This window comes from Rhinichthys klamathensis, unplaced genomic scaffold (genome assembly GCF_029890125.1).
Source record: "Rhinichthys klamathensis goyatoka isolate OS25496 unplaced genomic scaffold, OSU_Roscu_1.1 h1tg000029l_1, whole genome shotgun sequence".
NCBI lineage: Eukaryota > Metazoa > Chordata > Actinopteri > Cypriniformes > Leuciscidae > Rhinichthys > Rhinichthys klamathensis.
In genome coordinates this window covers 5,386,657-5,404,981 of record NW_026606579.1, presented here as the reverse complement: position 1 = coordinate 5,404,981, position 18,325 = coordinate 5,386,657, and the positions used below count along the sequence as shown (strand labels likewise).

General features: G+C 41.2%; 1 protein-coding gene across 1 annotated transcript; it reads left to right on the top strand.

Moving 5' to 3' along the window:
- The first annotated feature begins 4,748 nt into the window (after positions 1-4,748).
- On the top strand, positions 4,749-11,907 carry LOC130080112 (zinc-binding protein A33-like). Its single transcript, XM_056245409.1, has 6 exons — positions 4,749-5,167; positions 5,240-5,335; positions 9,107-9,337; positions 9,467-9,489; positions 9,830-9,945; positions 11,384-11,907. The coding sequence occupies exons 1-6, from the start codon at positions 4,772-4,774 to the stop codon at positions 11,905-11,907; spliced, it is 1,386 nt and encodes a 461-aa protein (XP_056101384.1). The 5' UTR covers positions 4,749-4,771.
- The last annotated feature ends 6,418 nt before the right edge of the window (positions 11,908-18,325 follow it).

The window sequence follows — 18,325 nt, the reverse complement described above, 5'->3', positions numbered from 1 at the left end:
CGGAGGAAAACCGAGGAAAACGGGATTATGGCAGAGTCTTCAAAATCTACTGTCCTCTCGTCTTTAAAACTAAACTTTAATACGTTTAGATGTAATTTGATATGTAGTTATGTTTATTTAATATAATAAACAAAGAAGCATAAACAAAATGAGGGGTGTCTGTTTTTGTGACTAGCGTTTCTTTAGTATAGCAATAGAGTATAAAAACCAATATAAATTCTCGGGATAGCATTGGACTCTACGATCGGCGGAAGTAATCCAGCATCCTTAGACCTTCACTGGAAATACCCGCGTGCATAGAGCCCATTAACATGGGGTTATTAACGGGGTTATTAACATGTTATATAAAAATATCTGTGGGGTATTTAGTGCTGAAACTTCACACACACACGGGACAGCAGAGATTTATTTTACATCTTGTGAAAATGGTATTTTACCACCCCTTTAAAGGAAAAGTTTAAAGTTCAGAGGATATTTTTTATTATTTACTCACCCTCATGTCGTTCCAAACCTGTGTGCTGTTATTTTTTCCTGTGGGACACAAAAAGAAGGAATTTTTGTATGGTTATTATTTCAGATCATCCAAAAAGGATGACAAAGCACCATTCAATCATTAAACGGGACGGTTTAGAAGAGTAAATGAGGAAGCTTTGCTTTTTTGAGCGCAAACTATACTTGTAATTATACGGCAGTGTTCAAACGGCAGCTGCAGGACCCCACTGTGATTAATAAGTGCCATGCACAGAACTGCTCTATGTAGCGGTAGGACTCTTAGTCACCATATGCTGGAGAAAATGAAATAAAAGGAAACACTCACTGAATCAGTGCAAACTTCTTCTTTTTTTTGCACACCAGCAAGAAAGTGTGCAGTTGTTTGGGAAACACTTGCGAGATTTTGATTTTCTTTTAGGGAAAATCAAGGCTACGTCCACATTAATCCGGATACATTTGAAAACGGCGTTTTCGTTTAAAAACGCTCTCCATCCAACTTCTAAATTCACCTTACTGCGCATGTGTGAATCCTCACAAAAGCTCACTGAGATGATACAGATGGAAAAATAAATAAAGTTATCACGCAATTCTTCAAACAAGATAATTTTATTTAGCAAAATATCTCACCATCACTGATGCATCTAGGTCGCACTCACTCACCATATGTTTGGTCTAAAACGCAACTGCGTGACAGCAAATGTGAGTACATTTTCTGTCATCTTTGCAGTACTGTGATATGAAGAGTGAGCAAATTAACACATTTTAGCAACAGTGTAAAAGTGAAGAGCACATAACAGGCAAAATACCGGTAAACATGAATATCTATTGGTACAACATGGATCACATGACTAAACTTACGCCATCGTTTTCAAATACCTCCGGCTTCACAGTCCACACTACAACACGAAAACGGCGTTTTCAAAGTTATCCGCTTTGGAGAGCGTTTTACAAAAGCTTTGTTTTCATTGACTTAAAACGCTATCTCAGTGTGGACGGAAGGCCAAATCGGAGAGAAAAATATACGTTTTCAAACTAAAATTATTATTAAAATATATATTATTATTGGTGTGGACATGAATATGCCATCATTTACTCACCCTCAGGATGTTTACCTAGATGTATCACATGGACATGGACACTAATGAATTAGTAAATATTGGTGCACTCACTGTACTATTAAACTTAGTTCAAACTAACTCAATGTGAAAAGCGTCAATAGTCATGCCAGGTTTCTACCAAAATAAAGGTGATATTTTCTGAATTTTGTATTAGTACTTAATTATTGCTCCTGATTGAACTAAAATAATGTTCTGGAATTTTTTTATTTTCCGTGTATAGAATGAACTATTTGCTATATTTCAGATTAGCAATTTAACATTTGCTTGTGTATACACTACCTGTCAAAATTAAGTTATGTAGTGGAATATTTTAATGAATTAAATGTACCTCCAAATACACTCAAACATAAAAGCCCTCTTATACAGACACCCAGGCAGAAGCACAAAGGAAGGAAACACCATGTAAAGGCAAGAGTGACGCAAGAGGATACGCTATAGGATTGCAAGATGCAAGCTAAAGCGTTAAAGTCACAAGACCAGTTCATCTGGGAAAACCCCAAAGGAGCCTAAACCGGAAACAATGTATATGGTTTTAGGTATTTTATCACCTGATGAGCTCAAGTTATTTTTAACAGATTGCTTACTTGAACTAGAAGTAAGTTCCTCTTTCGTACATCCATTCTTCAGGACCGCCCTGGGAATGGATTAGCTGAAGAATCATAATCTGTAACCTTTTGATACTTTGCTAAAAGTTTTTTGATTATTGTGTGACCAAGTATATTTCTCTTTTGTTTAAATAAACTTTTATTTTATAAAGACAAGTATTTTTCCGTCTTTCTTCAGCTGTACAAAGAAAGTTCAATAGCAATACGATAGGTTTTTGTAAATCTTCTTAACTGACCAAGACAAAAAGCATCCAGGAAGCTTTCACCGGAGGGTAAGCATGAAAGATCAATGATTGTTATTGTTGTATATGGCATTAAGGGACATAATTAACTGGTATAACAAACTAGCCAGTGTAGTAAACCAGGCCGATCTCATGAAAGTGCGCATCTATAGCACAAATTTAATTTCACCCCTAATCCTACCCAAGGGGTTTACAGTGCGTATCATTTGGGCGCAAAAACTATTTTTGGCGTATAATTGGTACGAGAAATTAAATTATATGCACTTTCATGAGATCGTGTTGTGACCTGACAGCAAAAGACCACCTAACTAGGCTAAATTAAGCTTTTAATGTTGTTTATAATAGGTCTATGTGGTGTTTTTAATGTGCTTTAAGACAAACCATGCACTGTAAAAAATTATTTTTTGGTGAAATAAATACTACTGAAAAAAAACAATGTAATTTACATGAAAAAGTTAGTTCAGGCAAGAATAAAAAAAACTAAGTAAATTCCATATCAGTACTTAATTCAAGCGAGTAGAAATGAAAGTGTAAATATCAACTCAATAAAATTATGTAAAAATTACTCAACTTTTCTGATGCTGGGGTTCCCATCATGCACTGGACCTTGAATAATTAATGAGGTTCATTTTTCACTGGTTTCCAGCTGTATTTACACTGTTTTATCATTGATTTTTGTTGTCAGTATTAGTAACTTGCCATTTTGTGACATTTCGAGTAAATTTTTTGCTCAAAATGACACATTCAAACACAAAAACGACCCATCAAATGTTACCGCCATTGTGTATCGTCTACCAAGTATTGAGGTCTTTGAATTCACATGACGCTTAACATCTGTTATGATGTAATATAAAATACTTAGATGATCTAAGTAAAGCACATATTACAAATGACTAATAAAATTCAATATTATTGTTTTAGTGAAATGTAATGCAAAGGCAAAAGAAATTTCAACTAAATCGATGTTAATCAACCTTTTACTAGCCAAGTTAAAATGGGTAACACTTTACTTGAAGGGGTGTGCATAAGACTAACATGACACCTTCATAATCATGACATGACACATGTTATGAATATGAAGGAAGTTTTATGTATGTTTGTGACAACTGTCATTAAGTGTCATTCGCTCAATTATGACATTTTTAATGCAAATATGACATTGTTTGAGATGTCTTTGTTATGACACCTTGACATAAACCATAACATCATAACCTGTCAGTGTCTTTGTCATGACAACTTGACATTACTAAGACAACACAACCTGTCATAAATATGTCATAAACATGACATAGCAGATTAATTATCAAACTTAAGAAACCACTTAGCTTTATTGGTTAAAATTACATTAAACTGTCAGGTGGTTGGTGTTGACATTGGCTGTCATGAAGCCATTATAACTGTTTAATGACAAATTCAATTTGTACCACTGTAGTTGAGGTCAAGAAAAATATTCATGATACAGTTATAATGGCCTTATGACAGCCAATGTCAAAACCAACCACATGACAGTTTAACTTAATTTAATGTCAAGTTGTCATGACAAAGACACTGACAGCTTATGATGTTATGGTTTATGTCAAGGTGTCATAACAAAGACATCTTAAACAATGTCATATTTGCATTCAAAATGTCATTATTGAGCGAAAGACACTTAATGACAGTTGTCATAAACAAGCATAAACCCTACTTCATATACATGACATATGTCATGTCATGGTTATGAAGGTGTCATGTCAGTCTCATGTACACCCCTTCAAGTAAAGTGTTACCAATTTAACTTAAAGATTTCTAATTAAAGCTACTGATAAATATGTTTAGGTTTTTACTTGGCAAATCTTTGTAAATTTACTAGCATTTTCTGAGTGAAAAAAGTTGCCTAGCTTTTTTAAAGTAAATCCTACTCCAATTTTTTTTCAGTGTGTGCAAATGTGAGCGAGTGGAGGCGGGGCTCATTTGTATATTCATAGAACCGCATATACTAAATGAGGCAAGAGTGTCAAGTTACATTCAAGCTATTTTAAGGCATGAAGAATTTTTTCAAGGAAATAAAACGTTAAAACATCATTTTTGTGATCAAAGATAACTCAAGGGATGAAATGATTTGCTTTAAGCTCAGGTGCCACATTCCATGTGATCAATTCCTGGTTGTCATTTGTTGTAATACAGTGTTTTTGAGGGAGGAGTCGTTTGCTATGGTTTCTATTGAAATTAAAGTGAAAGAAATGAAAGGGTTGGGACTAGTGAAGAACTAAAGCAGGTTTTATAATATCCCCAACAGGAGAACAAGTGTCTCTACTGAGGATTGTTCACAGTCATGTCAGACGCTTTGTCCTTCATGGAGGAGGACTTGACATGCATCATCTGTTGTGATGTCTTCACTGATCCGGTAACTCTGAAATGTAGCCACAGTTTGTGCTCTGAATGCCTCCAGAGTTTCTGGATGACTCAAGAAGTGCCGCAGTGTCCGGTCTGCCGTAAGAAATGCTCAAGCGACGAACCCACCAAGAGCCTGGCATTCAGAGCGCTCTGTGAATCCTTCAAGACGAGAAAACCCACAGCTGTTTCAGGAGACGTTTGTCCGCTGCATAAAGAGACACTCAAACTCTTCTGCTTTGATGACAAGAAGCCCATCTGTGTGGTGTGTTACACTTCAAAGAAGCATAAAAATCACAAGTGTTCTCCTGTCGAAGAGGCTGCTGGGAATTTAAAGGTAGGAGAAGTTTGGTGAGTGAGTGTTTGGTTTCTTCAAGCTTGTTATTAAGAGTTTATCCTGTGATTCCAGGAGCAAGTAAAAGAAAAAATGGGCAGACTTGAGGTGACCCTCGCTGACTTTAAGAAAGCCCATGAGAGCTGTGTGGAAGAGGATGAGCTCATTAAGGTATGTGGTTAGATTCTCCTGTCGTCAATCATTTAATTAGTTTTTTCATTGAAAAACAATTCTTAATGCCTTAAAATAGCTTGAATGTAACTCGACACCCTTGCCTCATTTAGTATACGCGATTCTATGAATATGCAAATGAGCCCCGCCTCCACTCACTCACTCACTCGTTGGCGATCACACGTTGATCTGATTGGTTACAAGGTCGTTTGTGACGTCAGAAACACCAGCGATTTCAAACCTTGTTTTTGAGACTGTCTTTGGTTCACTGCAGTTTTAAGGAGAAAATACTCAGCAATGGCGTCGACTTATGAATTTACACATGATTTGTCTTAAAGCATATTAAAAACACCACATAGACATCTATCTATAAATTAGAGGAACATCTGTCTGTCTGTCTGTGTGTGTGTCTGTCTGTCTATCGAATATCTCTCGAACCGTTAGTCCGATGGATTTCAAACTTGAAAGGTGTCTTGCTACGGGCACGAGTAAGTGCAGTGCCGAGTTTGACGTTGTTTGGATTATAAATGCAAAATATATGGTTAAATATATGGGTAAAAGAAACACACATTGAAGTTGTGGTTTAAAAATAAACATTCTGACATAAACACTCTGTCAGCTAAACATTAAAGGCCCGTTCACACCAAGCACGATAACTATAAAGATATAATTCTAAAAATCGTTCTCCATATTAAAGCATAACAGAGTTCACACCACAACTATAACGATAAAGATATGAGGAACGATATTGTTGGGATCACTTTCAGAACGATTTTTTTCCAGCTGTCATAAAACACTGACAGCCAATCAGAATCCATTCTAATTTAAAAGTCTCGCGCATTTAAAATGGCAGATGACATTGCAGAGAAGTTAATCATCGAGGTACAAAAAAATCCTCCACTGTTTGACAAGTCAAACCCCCTTTTCAAGGATACGTTAAAAAAGATGGATATATGGAAAACAATCGGTCGTATCCTGGGAATAAATGGTGAGAAGTATTAACGATGAGATATTATGCAGTTTAGCATAGTGTAACTGTAAGAGACCGTGTGCGTCTGCGGCTGATTATGGATTGCTCGTCAACTGAGTCTTCCTCGGTCAGAAGGAATAGGCACATCCAATGGTGCAGTTTCAAGTATTTATTGAGGAGGAGTCAGGTACATGGGGGTGGTGATGGTTCACAGGTATTAAAATAACAAAATAGGTGTTTCTGGGGGTGTGTGTACATGTGTGTGTGGTTATCTGAAACAGAAATACAATAAAATGTATATTAATAAACATGTAGGCTATGGTTACATACAGTTGCATAAAGAAATGACCCGCAGTACAACTAAAAATCCACTAGTGTGAGCTCTAACACTATAAATTAACTTGCATAGATGCGATAAATCTCCACATGGTGAAAAGTGCCAAAATAGGCGAACTATACATTAAATATAATATTTACGGTTATTTGCAAGGCAATAACTAAAGTATAAACAGTAAATGGCTACTTTATGAGCGCATATGGAGCGCCGTAACGGCAAAAGCCGTATAGCAGTAGTGAATAACACGAGTATAACAACTTCGCCATCTGGGCTAATAACTCTGCAATAAACGAGTCATTCATGCAAAAGCCGTACTTACATCGCAAGGACGCACACAGCACTCATACACACAAGATTAGCGCAGGATAAACAAAGGATGACAATTCTCTGCACCGTGAATACTGCTCTCATGGCACTGACTGGACCACACCAAAGTGAAAGCGAATAGCGCAACCACGAGCGATCGGACGCATGCATTCTGGGTAACGTAGTCTATGTCAGGGCATGGACTTTTAACAGTAACAAAATTACCTCAGGTAACGTTAGGCTACCCAGCGCTAGTTTTGACAACATTGCTGAAGTTGCAGTAAAAAAGGCGTTGTATACATAAAGGTGTTGACTAGGCTTTGTTTTTTTATCACTAGACTTGCTAGATTCATGGTGCGTTCACGTGCTATGGTAATTATGGTAAATACCAAAAGCCGACATGGAAAATGCACATGAACACCCCCTCATGTCGTATTTTCCACTGGGCAACTCGTAGAATATTTTGATGCACGAGTTGCCGAGATGAGATTACCTTTGACCTTTTCAAAATGGCGGAGAGCAACGCAAGAGTTGTGAATGGTAAAAATATGTACTATTCATGATCTAGAAAATATACAGCATATATTATTTACGTTTGAGTTTTGATAAATCATTTTCTTGCTGTAGCAGATGACTTAAGCCATCTAAAATAGGTTTAGCTAAATAACAAGTCTGGATCTCCATCTTTTTACCACATTACGACAACAAAAGCACTTGAACGCAACACACTGGTAAATACCAGTTCACAAGTGGAAAATATGATATTTTCCATAGCACGTGAACGCACCATCACTGTTTAGATGCGCTCGGAACATAGCATGCTGGCTGAGGACATCTGCTGGCAAAGACGTGTAAAGGCAATAAGAACAGCAAAAACATATTCAATGACATGTTGTAAACAACAATTATAATAAAATGTAATCTATAACATCAGTCAATATCATTAAAGCTATTGTAGTACGTTTTTCTCATTTTATGTTCAAAATGTGTGTGTGTGTGTGTGTGTGTGTGTGTGTGTGTGTGTGTGTATATATTATTTATTTATAGGGGATAGTGCTAGGAAGAAGTGGATTAACATCCGAGTAGAAAATATTAATAAAATTTGACTTCAAAAGACGACAACACTCTAATCAGAGTGACGGTGTACCCAAAAGCGCCTTTTGATATTTTTTTGTAACGTAAAGCAGCAGCAGGTCATCCATTTTCGCTACTTTGAAACCGCAGCGCGGGCGCGCGCGTGCTTAGAATAAAAAGACCATTGGCGGTCGTTGGTGTGGACGCATATATAGTTATCTTTATCTTTATAGTTATCGTGCTTGGTGTGAACGGGCCTTAAGTCAGCTACACTGTTTACTTCTGAAATATTGTTATTCAGAAGTTGTTAGTTGTCAGTAGTTAGTTATATATAGTTCAATTTTCCATATTTATTGTATGTCATTATGTCAGTATCAGTATTTGCTTTCAACCATGCACAAATAAAAATGTCACTGAACATTTGCTGTGTAATTGTAACAATGAGCACTCAAACACACCTAACCAAAAATTACTAAAAAAAACACACACAAAAACTGACATACTGTCAAATCGATTAATCGCGATTAAACAAATATACAGTACACACACACACGTATAATATACAGTATATAAATATAATAGAGACACATACATCAATCTATAAATTACAGAAACATCTGTCTGTGTGTCTGTTATTCGCATATCTCGGTAAAAGAAGCACACATTGAAGATGTTTAGATGATGTTTAAGGTTGTGGTTTAAAAATATCTGAATATTATATGATATTTTATTCACGGCCATCATCTGTAGTAGACTATTCACAAATTGTTTGCTCAAGCGTAGCTTTTTCTCGGAGTTCACTGTGTAGCTGTTCCCGAATCGCCGCGCTTATGCATTTGTGGATGTTAACTGAATCTGCAAGTCAGCTACACTGTTTAATTCTGAATATTATATTTTATTCTGGTGCGCTTAACGTTATAGTTTTCTCAGAGTTTAGGCTCCTGTGTAATAGTAGCCAGCAACTTAAACATACCAAAACAACAATTACTAAAAGCAGATTTTGCACAGGCACAACACTGAAAGCTGGATTCTCACCACAGGGGGACTTTAACAGAAAGGAATAAACCTTCTTAAACCATTTCAGGAACACATCAGTGTAGAAGAAAGCAAGATCAAGAAGGAATTTGAGAAGCTCCATCAGTTTCTTAAAGAGGAGGAGGAGAAACGGATCAAAGCGTTGCATAAAGAAATGCAAAATCGAAATGAGAAACTCAAGGCCAGAATGGACGATCTGTCCGCACAGATGTCAGATCTGTCTGAGAGGACGGCAACTCTCTGGAAGCACTTGGAAGCTGAAAACATCACTTTTCTCCAGGTACAGATAGGATACGCATGACACCAGGGACTAAAGTCTATCAGAGAGCTGTAAACGTGTCTAATAATCAATGTTCATGATGTTCACACACATGACTGAGCACTAACTGCTTTTTTATTTCTCATTCAGAATTACAGGGATGCATTGGAAAAGTGAGTCTTTTTGCAATTAGCTTTTTGATACAGCTAAAATCCCAAACCAAACTATCTTAAATGCAAAGTGAGATATTTCAAGCCTTTATTTGTTATCATTTTGATGATTATGGCTTACAGCTTATGAAAACTTTTCACAATATTCTAATTTTGAATTTGGGGTTTCATAAGCTGTTAACAAATTCAAAATGATAACAAATAAAGGCTTGAGAAATATTTCACTTTGCATGTAATGAGTCTATATAATATATTAGTTTCACCTTTTAAGTTGAATTACTGAAATAAATGAACTTTTGCACGATTTTTCGAGTTTCACCTGTATAACTGTTTATGTAAACAGATTCAAACACCCATCAGCACCAGACGTGAGCCCAGAAATGGAGAAATTTCAACACCATCCCATTCAGACCCTGATCTTCACCACCTGGGCCAGAATGCAGAACCTTGTAAAACAGCGTAAGTTATAACGTCTCCTTAGACATAATTTACTCTAACAAATATTGTTCCAAATCGTATGCTTTATTCCCATGGAACAAAAATGGAAAATTTTGTGCAACTACTAAACAGTTTATGTTGACCAGAGGCTTGAAAAGTCCAACATGGACAAAAAAAAAACCATTTTTGTATATTTTGGGTTTTCTTTCCGTATTAGGGCTGTCACTTTTGTGGAAAAAAATCCTGTTTGATTTTTGAGACATAAGTGTTCATTGAACCGATTGTAAAATCGATTTTCCATGTCTAAAGACGTTCCCATTTTCAACGCCAAATACAGGCAAATCCACGGACACCTAACAGACATTAGGACGAGCGTAAAGAGGGCGCTTGAGACGCACAAGTCAGCAATATTCCTGATGATTTATTGGCGTGAAGTTTCGTGCGCAATGACAAACTGGAGCGCAACATTCAGTGATTGAAATTAACACCCTCCAACTCGCCAAATGCGGGTAAAAATGAACTTTGGCGGGAAACGCTGTCAAATCACGAGCCAATCTGGCGTGTTTCAATGTTTACTCACTTTGCTGGGGAAGTTCGTGTAAGACAAATCTGCGCGGATTTAGCGCAAATACGCAACTCGTGATCCTCATGATATATTAAATACTGCGTATTCTGCGCATCTGCACATTTCTGGCTTGCTTGAACACACACGTCACTGCGCAACAAATAACGGCCGCTTGTTCACTTGCATTGAAGTAATAGCGAATATTAAAAAGCATTTGGTTAACAGAAAAGACATTGTTCTTTTCCAACATCCTACATGTTCTGTGTCCTGTATTGATCTGTCCACCTAAAACACATTTTTGATTAAAAAGCCGTTAAAATCGATTCCCCCTATTTTCGTTTTCGAAACTTGTGTTGGTTGGTCCGATCGATTGTGCAATCGATTTTCGAACGTAAAGTGACAGCCCTATTCCGTATATTGCTGTATTTTTGTGTATATATGTATTTAGAGTAGCATGAAGGAGGGAAGCTGAAGGGGAAACCATTTTTAGACCGTTTGTTTGAATTACATGCTAAAATTGTACCTCAAAAATACTTCAAAAAAGCAATAAAATAAAATAGGCCTAGTTAGTGTTTTTGAACCTTACCTTAATAATAAATAAGGTTATGACACTAAAAAGTTCTGTCTCGAGCATCGATAAAACATGGCCACGGGTAATCGGGCAGACCTTATTGTAGAGCCCTGATACAAAAAATGTGTATAATGTCACGCATCAGCTGAAGCCGTCTTCCTTTCCCTAGTAAAGTACAGTTGGTATGTTTTGGTCCAAACCTCTAGTCATCATCCACATTTATTGTGTGGACCAGAAAAAATAACAAAACAAACACATATTCCGACATTAGTATTGGTACACTGGTACTGACCGCGGTAGTTTACGCTCATCTGTGTTTACAGCTCCTGTGACTCTGGACCCAGACACAGCATCAGATAAACTGTGGGTGTCACAGGATTGCACCAGTGTTCAGTACGTGCAAAAGAGAATGAACGTGCCTGATATCCCAGAGAGGCTGTGTGCGGGAGTGTTGGCCTCAGAGGGCTTCAGCTCGGGTCTGCACTGCTGGGACGTGGAGGTGGGAGACAACGTCCACTGGATACTGGGAGTGGTGGGGGAAACAGTGTACCGCAAAAAACTTTACAAAATGGATCCAATGAGTCGTTTTTGGTGTTTCCGTTACGTGGATGGGAGATACATGAGAGGTTATACACCTGTCAGATATATTGAAGACGATGAGAGGCCGAGTATCATCCGACTGCAGCTGGACCTTTACAAAGGACAGCTGAGATTCATCGATCCCTTCAGAAACCGAATTTTGTGCTCCTACAAGGGTGGATTTCCAGAGAGGGTGTTCCCATATTTCTGCACTGGAGATCCGATTATGCCACTTAATGTTTTTCCGGCAAATCAACAACAACAGTGAACCACAACTAGCATGACTTTTTTTTTTTTTTTTTTTTACACATGTTGTGTTTTATGCATGTGCATCTTTCTTTAAAAGGATATTTGGTTTGATAATCTATCAAATGCAATGACCTTCATGCATTTTTAAGAGTGCAAGTATCCTAATAATTTTTAGTTATGTATGTCAAGACTTGAGATTATTTAATCATGCAATGTTTTAGTACATAGGTGATGCATTAATAATTAGTAGAGATGCACTGATGTATTGGCCAGCGATATTTATCGGCTGATCTATTAATCCAGATGGAACTGGATTAATATTCTGAATGTTCTGATCCAATCTGACTTCTGACCTGTAATGCTGCCTGAATCATAATCATACACTGTCCGCTGGTTGTCCAGAGGAGAACTGGCCCCCGACTGAGTCTTGGTCCCATGTTTTTTTTTCCCCATTCTGTCACTGATGGACTTTTGGTATCTTGCCACTGTTGCCTTGGCTTTTGCTTGCTTAGTTGGGGACATTTAATTATTCAACAATATTATTTATCTGCCTTACTTAAGGTGAACGAGGACGCAATTTTCTTCTATAAACAAACTTTGTTGTATTATTTTTTTATGTTATCAATGTGAAGCTGCTTTGATACAATCTGTATTGTAAAAAGCACTATATAAATAAAGGTGACTTGACTTGATCTGCATAATGGCTATACCATGAAAATGGCAATTTTACAAACCGATGGGGGGGGGGGAGCAGTAAATATTTTCCTGAAGTAGCTAAATTAATACTTGATATATAAAGCAACTGCACAGGAATTACGCATCAATCCTTCCGTTCAATAAAAATTATTTGATTATGCAGCAATAAACTAGATAGTGTACCTTATTGCATGTGTTTTTGAACTTTTGCTAATTTAAAACACGATCAAAACTGTATTCTATACTATAATAACAAAACTTAAAATAAGTGAGCAAGTGACAAAAATCGGTATCGGTATCTGAATCGGCTAATAGCTAGTTCTTTGTTAAAATCAGTATGACCAAAAAATCCTATTAATAAATAGTCAGTGCAAGTGATGTAACTGACGTCATCTCCCAAATGGTCAATATGAAAAGCAACAAAGGTCTATTTGATGTACCAGTGTGATAATATTGAATAGTGTGGTGTTCACATCTAGTCAAGCTAAAAGACTCAATCTCATCAGGGTGCTGCTGGTGGCATTTTCTCCTTTCTGGTATTGGCTATATTGTGGAATATAATAGATCAAGATAACACATATAATACGTGTTCTGATGAAACTCTCATGTCACTAAAACAAGTTGATTTATGACCTGAGCTGTCATAAATATTCCTACCCGAGTGTGTATGTCAACATAATTAACTTTATATTCTCCAAGCGCTGTAGAGAATGTTTGCATTGTTTATCCAAAGGCATCTTGATAATGTATTTAATCTATTTAACTGGCAAAATTGTTTCACTTGGCGGTAAACACAAACACTCGTGAACTGAAACCGTTCGTCTGAAGAGGTAACCCTAGCAACCACGGCAACTCGAGTAATTTCCTTCATGTCAGATAATTATTGGATGGAATATTGACAATAACTAAATAATGTAATTATCACTTTATTGTATATGTGAATATCACAAATATACCATAAAAAAACGTTAATGGTCTGTTTAAAAAAATTTAATCTTTGAAAACGACTCGGTTACTAACGTAACCTCGGTTCCCTGAGAGGAGGGAACGAATATTGCGTAATAGCTTTACGCTATGGGAAAACTCCTTTTCTCGAGAAATATTGAAGTCTTTATGTAAAACGCATTGCAGCTGCACAGCATACAGCAATGAGCGAGGCAGCTCGGTCATTGGCTGTGCTGCGGCAACTTGCACGAACCAATGACGGGGCGACTCTGAACCCGCTTCCAATGAGCGTGCTTCGCGCCCACGCGCGTCAGAGCCCGCCAAGATGGGCGTGGCCAAGGGCTATATATTGGGCGCCCCGTCGTCTGAGTTCTTTAGGTTCAATCGACTGAAGCAAACTGACCAAGCACAAGCACGGCAGCTTACGCAATACTCGTTCCTTCATCTCAGGGAACCGAGGTTACGTTAGTAACCGAGTCGTTCCCTTTCGAGAGGTTCCTCCTATTGCGTAATAGCTTTACACTATGGGAACGCCATGTAAAACGCCGTGCGTGCTGACTTCGCTCTATTAAGCCGGAGGCAGATGTCTGAGCCTTTGAGCAAAGTAATTATCCAACGAGCCAGCCGAAGGTGGGCTTTATAAAAGGACAACTTGGAACGGCCCGATGGGCGTCCAGAGACACACACACAAGCACTGTCATGTATGAAAATTCCTCTACATCAGTCAAAGACGGATTCTATGAGGGAGGAGACAATGCTCAGCATGTACACACCTCAGCCTATGCATAGTTAGACCGACAGTATGTTAGAGTGCAATGAGGGGACCTGTAGGTTATAAAACCTGATAAATGTGGACGGTGAGGCCCAGCCTGCAGCCGCACAAATATCTTGAATGGGTATCCCACTCGACCACGCCCACGAGGAGGCCATGCCTCTCGTAGAGTGAGCTCTGATGCCCAAGGGGCACTGAAGGCCCTTGGCTTCATAAGCCAGCGCTATAGCATCAACTATCCAGCGCGATATTCTTTGCTTTGACACAGCCAGACCTTTAGTGCGGCCGCCAAAGCATACGAACAACTGCTCTGTCTGTCTGAACAGGGCAGAACGTTCCAAATATACTCTGAGTGCCCTGACCGGGCAGAGTAAATTAGCGTCGCTTTCGTCTGCTGGGGACGATAGCGCGGCCAAAGATATCACCTGTGCTCTGAAAGGAGTAGAGAGCACCTTAGGAATATACCCGTGTTTTGGCCTGAGGACAACCCTGCTGTCGTTAGGTCCAAACTCCAGGCAGGTAGCGCTTGATGACAGCGCGTGCAGGTCGCCCACTCTCTTGACCGAGGCGAGAGCCAGCAAGAGAGCAGTTTTGAGCGAAAGCTGTTTAAGGTGCACAGTTCAGAGGGGTTCGAACGGGGCATGCTTAAGTGCGTCCAGGACCGTGGCCAGGTCCCAAATCGGCACCGAGGGGGGGCGTGGGGGATTCATCCTCCTGGCGCCCCTCAGGAAACGAACAACTAGGTAGTTTTTCCCTAGTGTGCGTCCTTCGACCGGCTCATGTGATGCTGCTATGGCAGCCACATATACTTTGAGCGTGGAGGGGGTGCGGCCTGCCTCCAACAGCTCTTGTAAGAAAACGAGCACACTCGGTACTTCGCATGTCTCAGGATTCAGGTTCCTGGATTTACACCAGTCACTGAACACCTTCCATTTCTGGGCATATAAGCGTCTCGTAGAGGGCGCTCGCGCCTCAGTGATGGTTCTCAACACTCCACTGGGGAGGTTCCCGGGAATCCGTTGAGGGGCCACGCATGGAGGGCCCACAGATCGGGGCGGGGATGGAGGATCATCCCGTTGGCCTGCCTGAGGAGGTCTAGCCTCAGTGGAATCGGCCATGGGGCAGATTGCGTCATCTGCATCAGTTCTGGAAACCACTTCTGGTTCTTCCAGAGTGGGGCTACCAGGAGCACTGCACATTTTTCCTCCCTGATCCGACTGATGACCTGAGGTAGCATCGCGACCGGGGGGAAGGCATACAGCGGTCGGCTCAGCCAGACTTGGGCGAGCGCGTCTGTGCTCTTTGAAAAGAAGAGAGGGCAGTGCGCATTTTCCTTGGAGGCAAAGAGGTCAACCTCTGCTCTGCCAAAGGTTTGCCAAACCACTGAATCGTCAGGGGGTGGAGAGACCATTCTCCTGGGAGAACTTTGTCTCTGGACAGCATGTCCGCTCCCTGGTTCAGAACACCTGGCACATGCGCTGCTCTCAGCGAGCGCAGGTTGCGCTGGGACCATAGGAGGAGCTCCCTGGCCATCGAGTGCAGGGAGCTCGATCTGAGTCCACTCTGACGATTTATACGCGAGACTACCGTCATGTTGTCCGTTCGGACTAGGACGTGCTCGTCCTTCAGGTACGGGAGCAGGGCTCTGAGAGCCAAAGCGACCGCTTTCAATTCCAGACAGTTTATATGTAGGCGCTTCTCCGGGTTTGACCACAAACCGGAGACAGGCCTGCCCTCGTAGAGGGCCCCCCAGCCTATTTTGGAGGCATCTGTCGTGATCATTTTTCTCCTTGTGTTCACGCCCAAACTCACGCCGGACTGATACCAGTCTACAGCTTTCCAGGGCGTCAGGGCTTTTATGCAGCCGTGATTTGCTCTGGTTAAAAAGTGGCCCGAGCGCCACGCGTGAGTGGGGACACGGCTTTTGAGCCAGCGTTGGAGAGGACGCATGTGCAACAATCCTAGCTGGAGTACAGCTGATGCTGAGGCCATGAGACCGAGCATCCTCTGAAATCGCTTGACGGGGGCGCGCGCACCCGCTCTGAACGATGTTGCAAGGCGCCGAAAAATCTAGCACTATTCCCAGAAAAGAAATATTCTGGCTGGGGGATAGCATGCTCTTTGCAAAATTGATTTTTAGTCCTAGGCACTCTAGATGACTGATAATCCAAGACCTGTGTGTCATTAACTGGCTCTCTGATTGTGCTAGTATTAGCCAATCGTCGAGATAATTTAGTATTCGCACTCCCCGCTGTCTCTGGGGGGAAAGTGCTGCATCCATACATTTCGTAAATGTACGGGGTGCCAGTGACAGGCCGAATGGTAGTACTGTTTTCCTAGTATGACTGTCCCTCGAAAGCGAATCTCAGAAATGGCCTGTGATGAGGCGCTATTGAAATGTGAAAGTAAGCGTCTTTCAGATCCACTGACAGAAACTAATCCCCCGGGCGAACTTGCGCGAGGATATGCTTGGTTGTTAACATTCTGAACGAGCGAATCATTAAAGCTTTGTTCAGATGTCTGAGATCTAGAATGGGGCGGAGACCGCCATCCTTTTTCGGGACGAGAAAATAGCGGCTGTAAAAACCTGCCTCGCTCATAGAGGGGGGCACTGTTTCTATAGCGCCTTTCTCTATCAGTTTGAGCATCTCGGTGCGTAGAACATGTGAAACATCTTTTCTCACTTTCGTCTCTACCACTGCTGGGCGGTCTGCGAGCGAATTGGAGCGAGTAACCGTGTTTTATTATGTTCAAAACCCATTTCGGCATGTCGGGGATATTTTCCCAAGCTTTCGCTCGCACAGATATGGGCTGAATGCTGGCCGGGGGCGTGTCGCAGTGACGTATGGCTCCCGCCAGCGAATCGTTCTGTGTTAATACCGAGCTCACAGCTGTCAGCGGCGCGGGCGCGCGTTGAGCAGCTCTGTTGAATGCCGGGTGCAGGGGTGCGTGTGAGATTACAGGCACGCTCGCTGTAATGCTCACAGAGTGAGATGGGGAAATGTTTAACACTGTGTGTATAGTGCTTATGGGTGGGGGTGCATAGACTGTGGTAGGCACGCGCGCCACTTTCATAAAACTTCCCGCTCGTGGCGGGAGGTTTTTGGCCATATAAACAGTGTTTGTGAGATGGGGTGCGTGCATAACAGCGGGCACACGCGCTACTCTTATACAACTTCCCGCTTTTACTGGGGAAGTGTTTATAACTGTGGGAACAGTGCTTGTGTGTAGTGGTGTATACGTGACAGTTGGCACACAATCTACATTTATGGGGCGTCCAGCCTGAGCTGGGAAAACATTTGGCACTGAGTTTACAGTTTTGATATGTGGGAATGCGCACTTTGGTGTGGACACGTGACCCTTTAATGACACAGGCAGAAAATAGCTCTTTATGTGATTTCTGTGTGTCGCCGTAAAAACGGCGTTTGTTTGCAGGTGGGCGAGCTGTGTGGCTGGCACATTGGCTGCTGTATAGACATTTCCAGCCGCCTGTGAGGGGACTGGGTAATGCTTTAAACGTTTTGGAGAGAACGGTCCGGCTCTTGCGAGACACGCGCTCTCCCTTTTCCTCCCTGTAGCTAGGAGGACTTACGAGGCTCTGGGTTCAGCACAATCCTGGGCCGAGGTCCCCGTCGCTCGGGCGGTTGTTTCCTGTTGGCGGAGCGCGAGCGGCGTCGAAAATCCGTTTCAGGTTTGGGCTGAGAAACGGGGGGCGCCGTCTTAGCTCGCTGCTGCTGAGGCGGCCGTTGGCGGCTCTGCGATGAGCTAGATCGCTTGGGCAGGAAGTGACGCATAGCCTGTGAGTCCTTACGGGCTTCGGTGAAGCGCTCGGCGAACTCCTTCACCGCTGGTCCAAACAGGCCGCTTTGGGAGATAGGCGCGTCGAGAAATGACGCCTTATCTGCATCCTTCATCTCTGTTAGCGTCAGCCACAGATGGCGCTCAAGGACAGTCAGGTTAGCCATAGCACGGCCGATGGATTGGGCGGTGGCTTTTGTAGCTCGCAGCGCTATGTCAGTGGCGC